Source organism: Plectropomus leopardus, chromosome 23 (assembly GCF_008729295.1).
Source record: "Plectropomus leopardus isolate mb chromosome 23, YSFRI_Pleo_2.0, whole genome shotgun sequence".
Lineage (NCBI taxonomy): Eukaryota > Metazoa > Chordata > Actinopteri > Perciformes > Serranidae > Plectropomus > Plectropomus leopardus.
Genome location: NC_056485.1, coordinates 3662309 through 3675976, shown reverse-complemented (window position 1 = coordinate 3675976; position 13668 = coordinate 3662309). Strand labels below are relative to the sequence as shown.

The window sequence follows — 13668 nt, the reverse complement described above, 5'->3', positions numbered from 1 at the left end:
TGTAAAGCTCCTATTTATGGATCGGAGTTGAGTAGTCTAGCTTTAAAAAGAACTAAATATGAATTAAGGATTGTACCTGATGTTCAAAGTACCGGTGAGGAATGCATGTGTGACTGTCTGAGTGAGTGACAGCTCCTCCAGCTCCTCTCATCCAATGGGAGACCCCCGCTTAAGCCCTCCTTCCCCTGCCCTCCTATCAAATCCTTGTGCATGTCCTGAAGTCGACCCCGTCCCCCAGTATATCCTTCCAAACTTGGACTGTTATTTTATGTAAAAATTTGTACTTTTGAACAATATCAAAGTAACTAATATATCTCTAATGTTAGGTACGTTTAATGTTAGCAATAACGTAAATACATCAGTAAAGGAATATATTTGATATTTAAATGCAGTGAAAATATAACGTGATAAAAACAACAATGATGACGGATAGAGGTTGTGTTTTAAAAAGCAATATTATTCTGAGTATAAACTAAAAATGAGTGCCATAATCTTTTTTCTTGTATTTTGTTTTTTCTTCTGTTTGTTTGACTTTGTTTCGGTCCTCTGCCTCATCGTTGTTTGTTCCAGTCACTAGTACTGTACGTGTTGAAGGCTTCTGTAGCTTCCCAGTATGTCTCTGTGTATCATGAATGCTGACTTGGTTAAGCTATAGCAACAGAAATAAAGACACCCTGCTGCTTCTGTCCGTCTCGAGCTTTTATTGAGTGTCAGCAGGCGCCATCAGCTGTTTGATCCAGGACTGTTTCTCTCCTACATTGAGTCACTTGAATTTCAGAGGATGCTCATTTCCAAAGTTTTAACAACAGAAACATAACAAAGACTTTTATTTTTGGTTCTAAAAACCTTCTGAGAATGGCACAGTGCAATCAATGCAATGTTTTAGTAATGTTTTCAGCAGCAAGTTTTCTTTTAGTTCCCAGAATGTTGTTAGGGTAGCATTCTCTATGAAACAAACAAAAAAAATTTATTTTTTTTTGTTGTTGTTGACAAATCCCATTACATTACATTTTCATAAAAATTATCTATAATCTCAGGCCTCAATAAAATGTTCTGAATGATGTTTTTAAAACGTTCTTCCTTTGTTGTCATGTCACATTGTGGGAATGTTTTAAATAAAGATTGCTTTGTGATCTGTCACCCCTCAACATCACCAACACATTCTCAAAATGTTGCAGTTATAATGTTGCATTTTAGTCAGCATTTAACCTTATAGGAACATATTTAAAATGATAAACACCCTTAAAACGTTCTTTGAACATTAAATTAAAATATTTTCTTTAAAACATTATTGCAACTTGTAGGTAACGTTAGCCAGTGTTGTGGGAACATTTGCTGCTAGCTGGGTAAATCCTTTGAAACCTAAGTAAATCAACTTGATTTTATTTTTTTTTTTTTTAAAAATATGGCAAGAAGGTAATGATCAATTAGATAAGATAAGAAACTTATTTGTAAAAACTTAAAAGAAAATTACCCAAAATGAGTTTTAAAAAAAATGCAAACAAGACTTGTAAAAAGTGTTTTAAAAAATAATTCCATGACATAATTTTAAATAATTAATTTTAAATATTTAAATTTAATAGTCTATCCCCCCCCCCCCCCCCCCCCTAGCTTTTTTTTCATTTCCTTAGACATTTTTCCTTAGACATTTTTCCCCAGCCTTTTAAAAAGTTATTTTTCTAAATCTACTTATTTCTTGCAATTTTTGGATAATTCCTTACCAAGTTGTTCATTGTCTCATTCCTATGTTTTTGAAGAAATCACACCAATTTTCTCAGGATACAAAGGTGTAGTAAATACATGTGAAAGGTGTTTAAAAGCAGCACAAGAAAAGTGATGCCGTTTCAAAGGGTTAAAAAAAAAAGATAGCATGTCAGTTTTAAGAGATACTAAGTGGTAATTATGATATTCATTATGACTATTTTTTTATTTTTGTCACAATTTATGAAGTAGCTGTCTCAACCCTGAGAGACACCCCAAAAAAAAAGTAATATGAGAAACTGGTGCTTCCAGAGGTAGAAGAGTGCTTCACTCACTGATGTTGGTTCAATGCTGCCACCCAGTGTCTTTTTAGTATGCACAGACCGACTGAAGATCTTGTGTGATGCCTGACTTTCCAATTTTTAAATAATCAGAAAGGCTTCCTTGAATCCTGCTTTCATTGTACATTCATATATATATATATCCCCACATCGTGCTAAATGGGATCACACTTGGGGATACTTCACCTCCTCCAAATGATCATTTGTATATCAGTAACTAATCCAGTGTTATGTAGAAATTGTCCAGAAAACGCTGTTTTTAGTGCATGCTCCCTCGTTAAATGAAGAATATAAAATCCTGAGAGAATTCTTGATTGAATTGGAGTCATAGCGGCCGCATTCAAATACAGCAAAATTATATCAAAACGTGTTCACAAACTGTCACATAATTCATTCAGTATATTTAAAGTATCCTTTCTCCAGTCATATGCTTAGTATTTCTCAAACTTTGGGCTTAATTCGGGGACATGCCCCCCCTATAGATGACACGGCTCTGGCTTGCGGTGTGTGCCATATTTCACCATCATGTAAGAACTTGTTGGGAAAGAACCACAGTAATTTTAAGCATTCCCTTACTCTACCGCTCTTACATTATCTTAGCCATACTATATACACAGTATTGAAACTCTGACCCTGATTTTTTTTAATGTAGAGATCTGGATCCCTATGTGTGTCATTATTCCCATCACATCAGCCCACTAACCGCTCACCCACACATTTGAATCTGGACAGAATAGAAGGACTGAGTGAAACAAGACACCTCCACCTCCTCTGCTCACTGCGTCAAGCTGCCACAGCTGAGATCTCTTCAACAGGAAACACACTGAGGGTCAAACAGAGAAGACTGAAAAGAGCAGAAGGCGCCCTTTAAAATGTGTGTGAGTGCAGACCTGAGAGTGTATGCATCTTTTGTCTGTTACTTTACGTGTAGTCTGCATATGCATATTTTAAAAACTGTTTTTTTCACTTGTCCACTGAGTCCAATACGACAATAATCAATTCACCTAAGTTACTGAAAAAATCGACATGAATTCTTCCTTAGACAATCCAATATGACCATATTTGTTCCCCCTTTTCCAAACTGAATGTAGTCTACCAGTATGTGAGGACGTTACTAATTACATAACTTGTCTTTGATTTGAGTAGTTTTATTATTAGGTGATATCACATCCACCAGAAAATTTCACAAATCAGAAACATTTTATGGCAATGTAGTGTAAAAAAATAAAAAGAAACATAAAGATAAAAATAAGATAAATAAATAAATATTATTATTATAGAAATGTATAACCATTAGAGCTCCCTCTCATCCTCCTCCTTACATTGAAGTCAACTTTGTTAGGGACTGTTCTTTATTTTTGAGAGGAGAGGGGGTGGTGCACAATGGGGGGAGGCACTTCAAATACATTTTTAAGCACTCATGTTATGTCATGTTATGTTATGTTATGTTATGTTATGTTATGTTATGTTATGTCATGGTAGTCATTATTTGTATTATTATGTTAGTTATTTTGTTTAGGGGAGGGCCATTCACCTTTAAAATGGTTGTATTTTGTAGGCCTGTTTATATTAAATACCCACAGATCCTTAAAATCTGCAAGTAAGCATGAAAAGCATCTTTTTATTTTTATTTAAATCTTCAAAATTACACAATTTATCATGGCCAGAAACTGTGAATTATGGTCAAGGAAAAAGAAGGGTCGTGGGGGTAAACAGTCACACCCCTGCCACCCTCCTACTTAGATAGCCTAAATAAAGAACAGTTCCTTACATTGTCACATTGTATGCTACACTGTATATTACAACAGCACATTGATAGGAAGTTAGACAGAAAGTTTTTGTTTTATTTTGTTTAAATTCTTTAACAGTAACAGCAGAAACAGTAAAAGCTAAAGGTAGAAAATAAGACCAAAATATTAAGGCTAATTTGTTAGCAGCATGCTAGCGAGAGGACAATAAAGCTTTTATTTTGAAGGCACCGACAGGAAGTCCCAAAGTTGAAATCCTGAATCACTAACTTTTTCCTTCGCGTGAAATTCCTCAAGTTTGTGTCTTTTGTTTGTATGTTTGAGCCGTGAGTAAACGAATATCTGGCGTGATAACAGCCCAAAAAGATAACGCCGCCATGACACGGTGTCAGTAAGTGCGCAGACTGAGACGAAGGACATTTGGACGGATCTTGTGGACATATTTTCCACTTCTTTGAGGACAGAGGGAGTAAACTCCTGATGGGAAGAAAGGGAAGGGGGAAGATAACTAGGAGGAGTTGAAGAAGGAGTCGAGCTGACTGTTATGTGGCAAAAAACTCTCAACTATTTCCGCGACAACGCGAGCTCCGGAGCTGGTTTCTGACCTGAAGAAAGTGGTAAGTGACTTTTTGAACAACTAGTTGCAGTTCGGTGTGATACATTCAGACTGAAACAAACCCGCCAAAAACTCTCAGGTCCAACAGTTTCAAACACACGCTGGCGAGTCAAACTTTGATTTTAGGCAGGGCCGTAAGCTTCATAAAACCACTGAGGGCATGAGACCAGGGCCCCTAACCACCACCACCCCGAACCAGAAACAACGTTTTTCCCTTTTTCTAGACTAATGTTAACTATTTGTCTTTCAGTGGTGTAATGTCAGAGTTTCCTGCTTAAGTATTTCTTTTTTTGGGGCGGGTATCTGTGCTTTAACTGAGTTTTTATAATCCTGTTAAGTTTCACTTTTACCCCGTTACATTTCCTAATTAAAATATTTACATTTATTCCATTACATTTCCTAAATAAAATGTACACTTTTACATTATTACATTACCTAAATGAAATATTTACCTTCATTACCATTTCTTAAATTAAATGTATACTTTTACTCCATTATGTTTCCATAAGAAAAAGTGAATTTTACCCTGCTACATTTCTACTAAACATCTTAGTACTATAACTACAGTAAATACTAAATATCTGAAGACTTTTACTTACTCACTTTGTTGTTATTTTATTACATAGGCTAAACGTATATGAAATATCCATACATTAGAGTTGTCAAAAATAAGGATTTATCAATACATATGGATTGTGAATATTTGAAACATTTTCTCTTTCATTGGTAATTTTTAGTACTGTCATCCTGCTGTTCTCTGCTACCAAGCTATCATTTTATAGCCTTGCCATATTTAACTTTTAATAGAAATATTCAATTGTGTACCCTCTATGTCAGCTTTTCAACATAGTACCGAAAATGGTGTAGAATATTGATATTTTTCATGGTATTGTTTAAACATTAAACATTCCAGTATCGTGACAACCCTAACACACATGCACATGGCACATAATTGGTAAATGGACTTGCATTTGTAGAGCGGGGGTCGACAGATTATCGTCCTGGACGATTATTGAGGCTGATATTTGGCATTTTGCTGATTATCTGTATCAGTGTTTTATTTTAATGGTTGCTGATAAAATTAATTAATTACAAAGTGCAAAGAAAGTGTTTTAGTTTGTAAAACCTCAGGGAGCTATTTTATTGATTAATTTCTTAATTTAAATTTTCACTTGACTTTATTTAAAAAAAAAAAAAAAAAGTCGCTGGGAACTTTCAGTGTATGATGCTGAAAGTTTTGCGTTGGAGTTTGTTATATTCCAAATTCTAAATATTGACAGAAAGATTTTTATTTTTATTGTAAATGCATATCGGTTCCTGTTGTAGAAAATCTTGTACTCTTGATGAACGATAAAGTAAACTTGATAAATACTAACACAAACTTGATGAATAATAAAATGAAATTGATGAGAAACAAAAAGTAAATAAACTCAATGAGCTGCAGTTGTCCATACTTGAATATATGTTTATTATATCTGATCAGAGAAGCTTTTGACACAACAAATATCAGTTATGGTGCTCATTAACTACTAATAATCGGTATCGGCTCTGAAAAACCGATATTGGTCGACCCCTTTTGTAGAGCGCCTTTCTAGCCACGCAAAGCACTTTACATTTCGTGCCACATTCACACGCACATCCATGTACTGATGGCCAAGGCTACCATGCAAGGTGCTACCCGCTCATCAGTTTAACATTCACATGCAGTTTTAGGGTTGAGTATTTATGAAGAGACGCCACATAGTCGGCGCTCTAAGTAGTTTTCTTTATTTTATTTTCTCACTTGACATCATTGCAATGCTGAAATATTTAAGATCTGAACATGTTTACTTCTGCTTCCAGAGATGGAGGGAGAGAAAGAGCGACAGCGGCAGCAGCGAGAGGAAAAGGAGAGCAACGAGGCAGAGGATGACAGGAGGAGCGATGAAGATGCCGACATTGACGAGGAGGAGGAGGACGAAGATTCAGAGGGCGCCGCGCTGTCCTGGCAGGAAGGCTACGGCGAGGACAACCTGGGCCTTCCCATCATGCACTGGGAGGCGCTGAGCCTGCGCATCGCTGAGCTGGAGAAGCAGGAGGAGGAGAATAAGGAGAAGAGGGCAAAGGTCAGTGGTGGTGGTCTGGGAAAGGGGGACGTTTAGTCCTGAGGACGCTCACTTTTACCGTCTCAGTTATTTAACAAAGTACTTTGAAGTGACTTTTTAGTTGAGTGAAAACTCTGTTTACCCTGAGGGGAGAGAAACAGTCAGTCATTATGGAAAAAGGTTCCCACGGTCATGGAAAATCTTGAAAACTCATGGAGTTTCAAAACACATATTCCCAAGCCTGAAAAAGTCTAAAAAGTATGAAAAATCATTGAAAGTTTTGGAAAAATCATGAACATTTGTTGTAAACGATGGATTTGTTTTCTGTAGCTGATGACGTAACGTAGCTTTAACATGCATCGACGTGACAACATTTTGGTTGTTTTTGTTTCTTTGTACATCATGAAATACTTTCTCCTCACGTTCCATCTCTTCCTTCGTGCATGCACTCAAAAAATAATTCCTCCAAAAACGTTCACTGTAAGTCATTGAATTAGATGTACATTTATAATGTATTTTCGTCACATTAGTTAAAGGAAAAATATCGCATTTAATGCAATAGTTTATCATCAGGTTGAGACAACTTGAATAAATTAAGTAACATAGTCAGATTAAATTAAATTAATGCAGTCTTTTATATAAAGCAATCAATAAAGAAATCTGATCATATAGAGTTTACTCCAGTTGTTTTATTTGAGTTTATACAAAGCATATTTATGTGTTTCGCTATTATTATAAATTAACTTTTGATTTGATTTCATTTAGTTGCATTTTATTAAAAAATGTAGCTATTTTTTTATTAGGGCCAATAATCATTTTTCTGAGTGTACATGAGGAAAGACAATATTGGGGAAAAAACAAGAAACTTTTGTAATTAACAAATAAACAAAAACAAGGAGTTTATAACAAATATCCATTAATTATTCCTAGTTTTGTGACTTTTCCAGGCCTGGAAAACATGTTTTATTAAATAAATACAAAATTCAGCCATTTCAAGTTGTGGGTCCCTTTTCCTAAATTCTCAAGTTTTTAAAACATTATTTGAAACCCCTTGTGGACACATGAAGGAAGAGAACAAGGGCAGAAAATCAAGAAGTCTTGAAATCAAGATTAATGAATAAACAACCAGATTTTTTTCAAATGTTGTCATGTATAGTAAAGCTATTTGACGTCATCAGTTACAGAGAATAAATTCACAATTTTCAACAAATTTCCATTATTTTTCCAAAACTTTCAATATTTTTTTCTAGTTTTGTGACTTTTCCAGGCCTGGAAAACATGTTTTATTATATAACTAAAAAATACAGACATTTCAAGTTGTAGGCCTTTTTTTTCCTAAAGCCAAAAGTATTTGACATGCCTTGTGGATATGCCCACAAGAAATGTCAAATAATGTTTTAAAAACGTTTGTAAAAGGAGCCTCCAACTTAAACGGCTGTATTTTGTATTTCTTTAATAAAACCATGCGCTCTGAACCTGCAGGCTCTCAGGTTTGGACGGCATCGTCTGGACTTTTACAAAGTAGCTACTTCCTTTGGTCAGCCAGCTTGTAAAACAGACTAAAATGCATAAATGAATAGTCAATAAATAAACGGTAAAGTTTAAATAAAAGCCAAACTAAGCAGTTTGAAGCTAAAAATAAGAGTGTTGTGAAAATTGAAAGCAGAATCTGCAGTTTAAAGGCGTTCAGTGATAAGAGTCAAAGCCTTATCGTGGCCCACGTTATTATCAGGTGTGACGCACGGAAGCTAACCTCAGTCAAACACAGTCAGCAGGCTCTGTCTGTACAGTCATGCTAAAGAGACCACAGCAGCTAACAGCCGTCATTTTAACCCTTTGCTGCTCTCTGTGGTGCCCAGAGCGGAGCCGGTCTGGAGCGAGGCAAAGCTCCTCTCAGCTGGATGGAGGAGAGAGGGAGGAGAGCGGAGAGCTGGGAGGACGGAGACGACGCCTGCAACAGCCACGTGCTGGCGCTCACCTCCCGGTACACACACACACGCACACACACACACACACACACACACACACACACACACACATCCCTCATAAGACTCTGTAACCTATTACTCATGAGCGTGGTGTCAAGTGTGTGATGTCATTGGGATTTGGTGTGTTTCATCTCGCAGCCAAACGCCCAAATCTGTCCATAGAACTTTGGTTGTTTCACTAGAGGAAGGATACTGAAAATATTTAAAATCTCAGCATTTCAGTGTATTTATTAAGCCTTCGAAACTTAAGCTAGTTAGTTTGGATTTCTTGCAAAAACACAGAGAAAAGGCAATGAGCAACTCAGCAAGACACGGACAAAAAATTAGCAAGAAATTAGTAAACAGTTACAAAATTATCTGAAAATAGGCTAAAAATAGAAAAGAAACAAACAAGAAATGAGCTAAAAAAGTTGCTGAAAAATAGAAGGAAAAATTTTCAATATATTTGAAAGAATAATTTTAAATTAATTTTAAATATATATTTGTAACAATTATGAATATATTTTTTTGGACATTTTTTCCTATTGATTTTTATTCTCACTTTAAGAAACATATAATAATTTTAAGGTTTTTTTCTTTTATCGTTTTTTACTAATTTTTTCCAATTTGTGGGACACATTTTGCAAAGACACTTATGTCTTCACCCAACATTTTAAGTTTTTTCAGGTTTCATAGGGCTAATTATTTCACAACAACGTATGGAACAGTGACATGTACATCTAATGCTGCACTTCTGGATGTAACTATGAAAGATTTAATAATATCACGCAGGCTTGTTGAACTTTAAGCACACTCATATGAGACTAAAACCATTAAAGACAGATGCTGAAGGGCTGCTGTGAGTTTGACTGGCCATCAGGTGTCACTGTGTTTACTGCATCTGAAGCCCCAGAGCTTCTCTTTCTCAGCACTTTACCTCATGTGAGTTAATGTTTGGTAATGGGAGTGTGAGTTTTCACCCCCCCCCCCCCCCCCCCCCCCCCCCCCCACACACACACACACACACACACACACAAAAAGACCCCCCCCCCCCCCCCCCCCCCCCCCTCCACACACACACACACACACACACACACACACACACACACACACACACACACGCACACTGCTCCATCAGTCAAACGGGTCCCTAAATGACCCCGAGTATCAGTCCAGCACAAGTTTGTTTGTGTGTGTGACTGCTGTGTGTCCTCCAGCCTGCAGACTCAGATGAATCTTCAGCTGTGCTTCATCAACAACAGCGAGAGCGAGGAGGAGGAGGACGAGAAGGAGGGAGATGTCAGCAAGAAGGAGAGCAGCAGCAGCACACGGGTAACTAACCTGAACCCGAGTCCCCAACTACACAACACAACAGTTAGATTAATGATATGAGCAGAAAATGAAAAAGACAGTTAACCCTTAGGGACTGTTTGGTGCATATTATGCACTTTTCATTCTTCATTGTGTGCTGACATGCTGTTTCCACTAAGTGCACTGTCACAGTCAATGTTGCTGCTAATCATTAATATATCCCAGACTGTGATAAGTTAAAAAAAACTGCTTTGCATGCAGTATATTGAAAACACTTCTTTTTTTTTGTTTTTTCATCGAAAAACATAATGGCATCATGACAAAAACATGGCATTTAAAGGGTTAAAATTCTGAAAATTAATGAATATTTGAAATTTCTGATTAGGACTGGTGTTGGTTAAAATGTTTGTATGTTATTTGTTTATTTTGAAAAGTGCATTTTGTGCGCAGAGCGATATGAGTGTGTTTAACATTAAAGCTAAGGGTTAAGTGAAATCTCAACATAACCACATCCTTTTCTTATCATTTGATGTGTTTGTTCTGTTTTTATGTCCTGCCCACCCTATTGTCCGTCCCTGCGGATACAGAGAGGGACAGTTCAGGTCCATAAGAATCCTCCACCTCCTGCCAAGCCGGAGAAACCCAAATCCAGAGGCTTCCGAAACACTCTGAGGAGCCTGCGAGACCGACTGAGAACAGACCACAAAGCTCTGGTGAGAGATCAGCCTGTTACTACCAAATACTGCCAAATGTATAGTTTAATGCAGTTTTTTCTCCTCCCTCTCCTCTTGCCCTCCTCGTATCCCCTCCTCTCCTCCTCTCAGGCTGCAGCTCGCAGCGCTCCTGTGGTCCAGAGGAGACACGTGGAGCGCAGTGATCTACAGAACTTCAGCATTAAGGACCTGAAGGCTCTGTGTTCGTCCCTCAGCCAGACCATCCAAGGTAAATTAATTACTAAAAACAAAAAAAGTTAAAAAACAAACAAAAAAGTGCTTAAAAATAACACAAATTCTGGTCAATTCATAATTTTAAAAAAGAAAATAATAAAATTAAAAAATTATGATACTTATAAATATAGCTTCTCCCTGGCTTTTGTGTTTTTTTTCCCTAGACATCCAGCTTTTTAAAAAATAATTTTCTAAATCTACTAATTCTACTAATTTGTTGCAATTTGTGGAACGTTTCTTAACAAGTTGCTCATAGCCTGTTCCCCCATGTAAAATTGGTCTCATATTTAATTCCCAGTTAAAAAAAATCCAACCTACCTTAATCCTTTGAAGCCTGAGCAAAATTTGCTTTATTTCTTTAAATAAGAAAATATAGCAAGAAATGAATAAAAGTACACGAAAATGACCTGAAAATTTGAAAGAAAAAAAAGAAAGAGAGGAAATAACCTGGAAAAAATGAAACAACACAATTGATGTTTAACACAATTTTAAATATGTTATTATCATCATAATAAATATAGTTGTTCCTTAGCTTTTTTCTTTTTTTTTACCCTAGGTATTTACCTCTAGCTTTAATTTTTTTTTTCGAAATCCAATAATGTCTTGCACTTTGTGGAGCCTTTCTTACTAAGTTGCTCATTGCTTTTTTTTCCCATGTTTCTGAAAGAAATTACACCAATTTACTCAGGGAACCTTGGATGTGCTGTCCTCACCTTATACACTACTCGCTCTTTGTGCATAAATGTAATAGATATAAGGTGCCACGGTTAAAATAATGAAAATGTTCAAGTTGCTCTCTGCAGATTTATGGTCGCGTGTGCAGGCAAAATGTTAAAAAAAAAATGTGACCACCTTTATTTCTCAGATGTACCACACCTCTAAAAAACCTGGCATTAACTTGCATTAACTTGTGATATGTCATCTGTCCCCATCAGACCTGAACTCAGACCTGGTGGGTCGCCTGCAGGTCCGAGACCAGCTGAGGACCGAGCAGGACGCCATGTTGCTGGAGGTCCAGGATCTGACCTCGCTGTGAACCCCAGCTGAGGTTCACCTGTCCAACAGCCAGGAGCGGTTACTATCACACAAACATTTGAATGTTCACTGCTGTGAATCACACGGCATCACAGTGTCCCTCCTTGAACATCTCAGTCAGTCCCTCGTGCTGTGGGTCTGACCAGCCAATCACTGTGAAGAGTGTCACTTCCTGAAAGGATGAGGACATTCACATGCTTAGTATTTTTAAACTTACTGTCTTTTGTGTATTTATGAGGGACTTTTTGTCTCACTATAGGACGGTGTCCCCCCCAGCAGTGGTTTAAAAACTCACAACCAGCATAGTGATGATGTCAGAGCCGTACGGTACGGTCAATCACTGAAAATGGAGTCGGACAAAACATCCAGGCGGTGGATGGTGTTTTTTGGGAGATTCACTTCTTTGCCTTTTTATGCGTAGTCAGATTATAAGATCAATGTCATCTGCACTGTGTCCACAGGAGACAAAGGACGGAGTCATGCTAAACCCAGTTTAGCACAGAGACTGGAAGCAAGGCTGAAAAAACTTAGTGGTAGTATCTCCAGAACTGAAAGACGAAGCCCTCGCAGAAGTGCCAAAACTACAGTTCCTCTAATGGCCACTAGAGGCTGGCTTCAAAACGAGTCAATCCACATAGACCTCCATGTTAAACTACCCAACTTATCAGCAGAAATAAACATGTTTACAGTCTGGTACAAAAATAGTTTCCAAATAAAGTCATTTCTAATTTTAAAAAAAAACAAGCTGGCAGCAGCCAAAATAGCAGTCCACAAAACAAATAGGTAACCTTTAGGGGTTAAAATTTTGTTCAGACTATTTTGGGGATTTAAAAGATGTTGCAATCTGTTAAGTATTGTGATAACATATATTGCATTTTATTATGATTTATTTCCTCTTTTTTTGCAACTACTAATTATGTCCCTAAAGGAAAACTTTGTCTACATCTGTTTTATCCAAAAAGATGAAGTTTTCAGTGTGTTCATCTCAATTTAGTCATTTTTACTGTAGCAAAACGTACCTTGTGGATGGAAAAAATTAATTATTTTATTTTTCTAGTCGGCTACCAAATGTTTAATTTGTATTTGTAATATTAATTATATATTATGAAATCATATATTCAAAAAATCCATACTTGTATCTGTTTAACGATGCAATATTGCCATGCAGTATATCATGATACTATGCTGTATTGATTCCCCGCCAGTACCACCACACCCTTACTGACCTTTATGGTGGTTGTTAATTATTTTTATGCAGTTTATGGATATAGTTTCCACCTTAACACACCAAGCTGTTCCACCCTGAGTCCAAACCAAAACTGGGATGCAAAAAATGGGACATTTATTTGACTGCATTTTACACATGAGAAATGTGCATCAAATCAGAGTCAAAATTGTGAACTTGTTTACTGTGTTCTTATTAATTTTCTTCTCGTGCATTGGGTCAGCTTTGGAGTCTCTCAGGCAGTCTTAATGACATGCAGGAGTTTGAGTCATGGGGTTGATGAACAGTCAAGTTTTACATTAACTGTACCTGGTTTTCTGCTGCTCCGTCTGTGTCCAGAGTACACTCTGCGCTCTGACAGTGTGGTGCAATCAATAACCGAACATTATATATATATATACACATACATACATACATATATCCTAATAGCACTCCTAATGAACAGTCCATAGGGTTCCCACAGTCATAGAAAACCTGGAAAAGTCGTAGAATTTCACAATCATATTTTCCAAGCTTGGAAAATTCATGGAAAAGTTATTGAAAGTTTTGGAAAAGTCATGGAATTTTGCAGTATGTAATGATATTGTTACAGTAATCTTCTACGGATAGGTTTCTGCATAATGAAACTTACCCGCAAATTTATTTTCTGTTGCTGTCGATGTAGCGTAGCTCTAATATGCATTGATGTGTGTG

At 36.8% G+C, this 13668-nt stretch overlaps 1 protein-coding gene across 1 annotated transcript; it reads left to right on the top strand.

The window, feature by feature from the left end:
- The first annotated feature begins 4054 nt into the window (after window positions 1-4054).
- On the top strand, window positions 4055-13360 carry si:dkey-6n21.12 (schwannomin-interacting protein 1). The gene is made up of 7 exons (XM_042512365.1): window positions 4055-4407; window positions 6249-6511; window positions 8350-8474; window positions 9675-9789; window positions 10356-10481; window positions 10593-10710; window positions 11651-13360. Exons 2-7 carry the CDS (start codon window positions 6251-6253, stop codon window positions 11749-11751), a joined length of 846 nt encoding a protein of 281 aa, XP_042368299.1. The 5' UTR covers window positions 4055-4407; window positions 6249-6250; the 3' UTR covers window positions 11752-13360.
- Window positions 13361-13668: the final 308 nt, after the last annotated feature.

Coding starts and splice junctions, on each gene's coding strand:
- si:dkey-6n21.12 (XM_042512365.1), top strand. CDS start 6,251: ATGGAGGGAGAGAAAGAGCGACAGCGGCAGCAGCGAGAGGAAAAGGAG. Junction 9,790..10,355: donor AGAGCAGCAGCAGCACACGG/GTAACTAACCTG, acceptor CTGCGGATACAG/AGAGGGACAGTTCAGGTCCA. Junction 10,711..11,650: donor CCTCAGCCAGACCATCCAAG/GTAAATTAATTA, acceptor TGTCCCCATCAG/ACCTGAACTCAGACCTGGTG.